The following is an 8,097-nucleotide window of genomic DNA, read 5'->3' on the forward strand; positions in this document are numbered from 1 at the left end:
ATTTAGTTTATATAATTATTGGAACAATTAATCTTAAATATGAATGCAGAGAGTCTTATGTTCTAAGTTCAAATTCTGTCAAGTTTGACCTATGTTTCATCCTTTCAGGATCGATATAATAAGTACCAGTTGAGTATTGGGGTTGATATATTTGACACACACACACCCCCAAAAAAAATTGCTGGCCTTGTGCCAAAATTTGATAACTTTATAGATACAGAGTACAAAAGTACTAGTCTGGGGAGGAAGAATTCAAAACTGTTTTGAGTGGAATTTGTAAATGAAATGTATTATGCACAGTGTAGATGATGTAAGTTCAGAAGGCAGGATTATGGTTGTAAAGGTAGACAAAGACAGAATGGTGGGGCATAGCTTCACTGTATGTAGAAGGTTGGGAACAGCTTTTATGTAGTGTTTCCTTAATAGTTTATTGTTTACAAGATCTCATCTTACTCTTAGTAGTGGCTACATTGAATGAGTCATGAGGTTCAAAATTGAACTACAATTCAATTTTCATTAAGAAATGAAATCCCACAACCAAATATTGATAAACCAGGGGAATTTTCAATGTAGTAAAATACAACATTGTTGAAAAAATATTTTGTGGGAACTGCAACAACATTTTAGCACCTCGCACCTGTATAGCTAAGTTGTAGTAATGGTTCTTTGCCTTATGGAATTAGTGTATAAATTATTAAATCATCACAAATAAAATTTGAATTTGGCAGCAGAGTGGGGCATTATTTCATTTGTCTGACTCCATTCCTTTCTGCTTGCTACTACAAATTGTTTCCCTTCAGAGATTTGTTCAATCCATATCATAAAGCCTGACAACAATCTTCAACACACATGTTCCTTTCTGTTGAAGAGCATGGGCTCACAACGTAAAAGACTTTCTCACCTTCCTGAGCGTCACTCTAATACACTTATTTGTTGTTTATACACCTGTCTTCATCTTTTGTTTTTCTATAAATTTCGACTAATATATATATATTTACATACAAATGACATTGTAAGGATTTTTTGGATGATATCTCATGAGGAATAAGTATGTCTATATTTTCTGTGTGTATTTTCCATTTGATGTGTCATGTTTCTAATTAATTTTTGAAGTGTGGCTGTGTGGTAAGAAGCTTGCTTCCCAACCACATGATTCCAGGTTCAGTCCCACTGCATGGCACCTTGGGCAAGTATCTTCTACTATAGCCTCGGACTGACCAAATCTTTGAGTGGATCTTGTAGGCAGAAACTGAAAGAAGCCCATCATGTGTGCGTGTATTTGTCCCCCCACCCCCACCATCACCACTTGACAATTGGTGTTGGTGTGTTTACATCCCTGTAACTTGGCAATTTCGCAAAAGAGACCAGTAGAATAAGTACTAGGCTTTAAAAATGTCCTGGGGTCAATTTGTTCAACTGAAATCCTTCAAGGCAATGCTCCAGCATGGCCACACTCAAATGACAAATAAAAGAATATATATACATACACACATCATCATCATCATCATTTAACATCCATTTTCCATGCTGGCATGGGTTGGACAGTTTGACATGGAGCTGTTTGTTGTGCATTGTCAGTTTTCCAGGAGATAATTCCTGCACAACTGCTTGTTTATTGACAAGCAATGAACACAGGTTATATAGAATTGGTGAACTAAATCCAATCATAATTTAAATCCTATTTCCTGTCTTAAATTGCCAAAATTAAAACTGCTTATGTTCTAAGATAAGAGGTCAAATTAAAATGAATCCTTTGAAAAACCATTGGGCTGATGCTTTGCTGCAACACTAAGGCCAAATCTTTGCCTATTGCAAGAAACTTTGTTTGTAGTTCTTGGGAGTATTCTCAATAGTTAGGTAACTTGTGGTGTGTAGAATAAATTGGGATTTGTCTTTCACAAAGATACAATAATGACTAATGGATTTGAACTCCTGAATTGTATACTCACTCACCTCTAGAACTAGATCTAATTGTATACTCACTCACTTCTAAAACTAGATCGTATCTTACCTGTCGGATCTCTTTGTTGCAATCAAAGATTTCATTATGCCTCCACTGACAGCTATTCTTGAAATTAACATACTTCAGGGAAAAAATTTTTTGATAATATTCTTGCACCGTTTAGATCCACTTACACCACATTCTGGTAATAACATCCATTAATTCTCCTCCAGGGACTTTGTTCCCTTCTAACCTCTGATACTGCTGTTTCCTTTCTGTTACTCCCCACCAGTGTTGTCTCTTTAGTCATCACTCCTCTATCTTCACACAACAATAAATCGGTCCTCCCATCATATTTCTCTCGACACATCAATTTAAACTCAGCTTACATTATCATCCCCTGAGTTGTGAAGCTCGTTAGTCTTGTGAATATTACAAGGTGAACCTCACCAGTGATGGCTGATGCCACACAATAATATACACTCAGTAAAGTGATTGATGTTAAGAAAAGCATCCAATCATAGAAACTATGCCAAAACTGAGATGTTCAAGCAAGATGTGCTTTCCTGTCTCATCTCAGAAGACAATGACTCTGAATAACATCTGACACAAACCATGATAGACTATTCAGTCCATGCTGTCATGGAAGCCTTTATATTGTATATATGAGGGGGTGTTGAAAAGGTCCTTGCTTTGGGTAGAAGAAAATACAGGGGGATCAGTTACGATTTTATTCAACATATTCCCCTTCTCAGATTCACAAACTTATTGCAGTGGTCCTTCAGTTTTTCTGAGTTCTGTAAAAGAACTCAGAAGGTTAGGCCTTTTGTGATGCTCATAAGCCAGGGACTTTTCAACACCCCCCCCCCCTGTATGTGTGTGTGTGTATGTAAATATATATATTATATAACTGTCACGTTATTGAAGACTGTCTTTGGATCCACTTTTTACTACATTCCTGACAATATTTATGAATTCCCCTCCATTTAACTGAAGTTAGGTTTAACATTAAATTATATGATTGGGGAGTTTTTTTCCCGTCACATAAATGTAGAATTCAAAAGTGTTGTGGTGGATGCCCTCAGGTAAGAAGTGGGCTGGTCCACTACTAATAAATAGTGGACAGACTCAGTAAGTAGTGTCAGTCAGCGAGGTATGCTGTTCAATGATATGATTCAAAATGGAATCATGTCATTGAACAGTTCCAGCTTCATGGCTGAAAAACAGCAAACTACACAATCTAACAAGGAATAAAAGATTCAGCATGCTCGCCAAAGGTGTTAAAAATAGCTTCCAAGTCTCCCTTAAATCTCTCTCTACTGTTAAAATAAAAAGGGAAGGCGCACTGAATAATGTGATTCTAGATAGATTGTTGGAATCTAGACTGTTGGGTTTCATTCCCAGGCCAATATTTAAAGAAAAATCAACATATAAATCAGCGACTAAACAATGATTTGGTGAGTGTCTTTGCATCGTCGTTATCATCATCATCGTCACCATTTAATGTCTAATGTCGCAATTGGATCAAGAGGTTCTACTTACATGCAAAATGTTTCAGTAGTCTTATCTTCAACTTGTTTCTTACATTTCTTAAACCTATTCCACTTGGTTATTTAGGGTAAGAGAATATCAGTGACACATTGAGATTAAACCACATCACCAATAACAAGATGGATGTTGAACTGTGATGAATCAAATGTTTCAACAAACTTGCCCATAATGCACTAAATACCGTAATAGCCAGTTGTTAAAATCTCCAGGTCAGCTTAAATTAAACTGGTCTGTGACCAGAAGTATTCCAGCCATGACCATCACATCTTTTATTAAGACAGTAGATGTGATTTGAGAAAGAGAAAGATGACTTATTTCTAGCAGGTCAAACAGTTATGTAGAAGCTCCTTCATACTTGTGTATATACACGCACACATAAGGCAGAGGATGTGAATTTAGGAAGATTTGGCTGCTATTTTTAACAAGTCAAGTAACCACATGGATCCTTCATTGTTTTTCTGAGTATTTCACCTTTCCCTTTGCATTCTGAGTACCAATACCACAAAGATCAGTCCTGTTTTTCATTTCTCCAAGTTCAATAAAACAGGTACTGAGTCATTGATTTAGTGCCCTTCTCTTATGAATAGGTGCCCTTGTGCCAATTTAAAAACCATTAGTGTGGTTGCTTTGTTTAAGCCTTTAGTTTTGGTGTCATATTTCTGGCAGTAATTACACAATGTAACTTTTTTTTTCGTTTGCCTTTGGTAAGTAAATGTTATTTCCTATTTGCTTCTATTTAGATATCAAAGGAAATGATTACTATTCCCTTCAAACTTTGCTTTTGTTACCTGGATGTCAATGTTTTGAGATGGGCCTATTTTCTGTTATATTTCAGAGATTCAGCACTAAGTTGTTAAAGCAGAAATATTATAACAAATATTCTGCTTAACACAGATTTACCTGTCAGTTACTTGACCTTAACCACATGAGCATGTTGCTTAGTGGCTGACAATATGTGCATTTCTGATCATGAGCAGGAGTAGTGGGAGAGCATCGTATCAATGTGTAGAGACGAATTCTTTAGGGTTTGAATAAATGTAACAAAAGCAAAGTGTGAAGGAAATGTTAGCAATTTTTCATACTTTCTAAGCGGTAAGCAAATAGGAAATAGCAGTTGCTACCCAAGAACAAAAATCATGTAACACAGTGTTCTTAGTGGACATTTACTGTAGTGCTAAAGTTGTAGCTATTTAGAGGCGAGTTTTTTTATTTTTTATTCTCTCCAACCCCCAATTGGATATGAAGACATTGCAAGTGAGAGGTATTAGCTGTCTCGAATAATTGTTACTTTTTGTGATGCTACTATTAGTTTTAGGGGAGAAAAAAAAAACCTTCACACTAATTGCTCAAATTACTGGAAATAGCACCCAAATCACCCTTGAACCAATAAAATGGAAAACACATTAAGGAATGTACAGTGGGGAACACTGTTCCTAGAAAAAGATGGAATGGTCATAGCTATTTGGCCATGGGGCCTGCTTGATTAGAACTATTCATGGGATTTAAATGGCCAGCAAAGAAAATCATTTTGAGGTGAATAAATCTGAAGTTATTCCAGCATTGGTGAGTTTAACAACATGAAGTTTGTCGATAATCCTAGTCAATGTATTCAGAGAAATTTTATAACATAGGTGCAGGTGTGGCTGCATGGTAAGAAGCTTGCTACCCAACAACATGGTTCCAGGTTCAGGCCCACCGCATGGCAATTTGAGCAAGTAGGGTAAGTGCCTTAGGTCAACCAAAGTTTTCTGAGTGGATTTGGTAAACAGGAACTGAAAGAAGCCCATCATATATAATGTATATATATATGTGTGTGTGTGTCTTTGTGTATGTCTCCCCAGCACCACTTGACTACTGGTGTTGAGGTGTTTAGTACTAATCTTTAAAAAAAATATCAGTACTAGGGTCAATTTATTCAACTATAAATTCTTCAAGGCAGATACCCCAGCATGGCCACAGTCTAATGACTGAAACAAGTGAAAGATTAAAAGATAAAACATGCAAGAACACACACACACTCTTAGCTTAACTTATCTTTTATCCTTTACTTGTTTAAGTCATTGGACTGCAGCTATGCTGGGGGTCAAACGAATTAAGCCCAGTACTTATTTCCTTTGGGTTTCTTTCCTTTTTTTTTTTTTTTCTTTTTTTCAAACTGCTAAGCTACAGGGATATAAACAACAAACAATCACCAGTTGTCAAGCTGTGGTAGGGTTCAAGCACAAACACAAAGAGACTTACACACACACACATTATCTAGTATAGTATTCTTTCCGTTTCCATCTATCAAATCCACTTGTAAAGCTTTTGTCAGCCCACAGTTATAGTGGAGGACACTTTCCCAAGATGCTATGCAATAGGACTGAACCAAGAACCATACAACTGGGAAGCAAACTTATTTCCACACAACCACATGTTCGTCAAACCTAAACATTATTTTATACAAAGTAGTATTTAGTTTACTCTTTTACTTGTTTCAGTCATTTGACTGTGGCCATGCTGGAGCACCCACCTTTAGTCGAGCAAATTGACCCCAGAATTTATTCTTTGTAAGCCTAGTACTTATTCTATCGGTCTCTTTTACCAAACTGCTAAGTTACAGTGACATAAACACACCAGCATCGGTTGTCAATCGATGTTGGGGGGACAAACATATACACACACACACACACACACACACACACACACACACACCACACACACACACACACACACACACATATATATATCAACAATCAAGGAACGGCCATAATAGGCCATTCACCCACTAGAAATAACAGCCAAAGCTTCAACCGCAAAAAAATTCTACAAAATTTTTTTTGGCACCCTATATTGATTAATTATAAATATATATATATATATACACACACACACTACGGGCTTCTTTCAGTTTCCGTCTACCAAATCCACTCACAAGGCTTTAGTTGACCCAAGGCTATAGTAGAAGACACTTGCCCAAGATGCCACGCAGTGGGACTGAACCCAGAACCATGTGGTTGGTAAACAAGCTACTTACCACGCAGCCACTCCTATGCCTTGTGATATTTAACTTAAATTTTCAATTTTCTTCTAATTTCAGATATAGTATTCTTCATTTACCTCTACCAACGTTACATCTATCGAGTGGATCCCCAGCGTCTGAATGAATTTGGAACCAGCCAAGAAATGCTTGAGCCTAATGGAACTGTGGCTTTAAGAGATGGTGAAACTGATTCTACAAGTCCTGATGAAGGAGCAGAAGACAGCGCTTTGAAATCAGATAAGGAAAAGAAAAATGACTGAGCTGCAGTAAGAACAATTTCAACACAAACCCAGAAAAGTTCCAATATATTGAATATATATTCCTACTATATAGCATGGATAGTGGCCAGAATGTCTGGAATGGCTTTGCATAGTGGTGTGTTGTGATTCTACAAATTGGTTAGATTTAACAATTGTTTAAAGTTTTCTTCCCTCCCAACTCTCCTTTTATTCTCTATATGCCTCTTTCTTTCTCCTTCCTCAATCCTTATGTTCTTCAGAAAACACTGCTGACAAACTTTTTTTTCAACAAATTTTATTTATTTATTTTTAAACAAATTTTATGTCAGTATGTGGAGTTGTTGTCTTATGACTACCTTGTGAAGTGCTGTTTATTATTTATTTAGTTTTCTTTCTTTCTCTCTTATTTTTTTTTTTATATTGCCAAATATCAAATTTCATAATTTTATCAAATGAAAAATAAAATTATGATATTTAAATAGATTTTTTTTCTCTGTCAGGATGTGTGTGTTTTTGCATATACCAATTAATCATTTTTTGAGTAAATTAATTACATTCTTTTTTTTTTTCCTTAAATGACATCACTTTTTTTTTTTTTTTTTGCTTTTGTTTTCAATTCAAAAATGTTATGTTGTTTACTTGTTATTAAGGACCAGTTTACAATTACTAACAGCATAACAAAACATTTAACACTTGTTGAACATCCAACATTGATTGAATATGTAAGCCTGGATAAACTACAACTTGCACTTTGCAAATCATGTTTAGATATTTTGTTTGCGTGATGAAAACCTTGAATAGCTATCAATTATCACTCTTTGCCTACCAATTATTCTTTAATATGATTGTGCAACTTGGGTGCTTGGTAGAAATGATTATGGTTTTTACCTGGTTTAGTTGGTTTACCTGACTAATGTTTTACTATGGCTTTTTCAAATTACTTACATTCCCCCACCCCCATCCCACCCTTCCACCTTCTTTTGGTTAATACCTTTTGCTTTTGCTGTTGTCTTCTGTTTTTGGTGAGTTTATTCTCTTGAGTAATGTGTTATACAGTTTTGTGTTTTTTTGATAACAATGTATAAAATTTAAAAAAATTAAATCTATAGGCAGACCAGTTATTAATAACAAATCATTTCTGTATATGGAAACTGCTTATCTGTGTACCCATTCTGACATTATGCCATAAATTTTTTCTTTCTTTTTCTTCTTTTGTATTTTTCTTTTCAAACATTTTCTTTTGCTATCCTTCTGGCAAATAAAATTATATTTATTGGTAGTAATTAGCATATGTTGTTAAATATCAATGATTATTGTTATTATTACCACTAGTATTAAAACTA

The 8,097-nt window shown here is 35.4% G+C and overlaps 1 protein-coding gene across 2 annotated transcripts in view; it reads left to right on the forward strand.

Annotated features, from left to right (window-relative positions):
• Positions 1-7,840, forward strand: part of LOC115222538 (cleft lip and palate transmembrane protein 1 homolog) — a 62,723-nt gene extending 54,883 nt beyond the window's left edge. For both annotated transcript variants that reach the window (XM_029792795.2, XM_036511725.1), the window contains one exon: positions 6,573-7,840. In XM_029792795.2, the coding sequence (XP_029648655.1) occupies positions 6,573-6,775 (203 nt within the window). In that variant the 3' untranslated portion in view covers positions 6,776-7,840. The remainder of the gene's footprint in view (positions 1-6,572) is intronic.
• The last annotated feature ends 257 nt before the right edge of the window (positions 7,841-8,097 follow it).

Source organism: Octopus sinensis, linkage group LG20 (assembly GCF_006345805.1).
Source record: "Octopus sinensis linkage group LG20, ASM634580v1, whole genome shotgun sequence".
NCBI classification, from domain to species: Eukaryota; Metazoa; Mollusca; class Cephalopoda; order Octopoda; family Octopodidae; genus Octopus; species Octopus sinensis.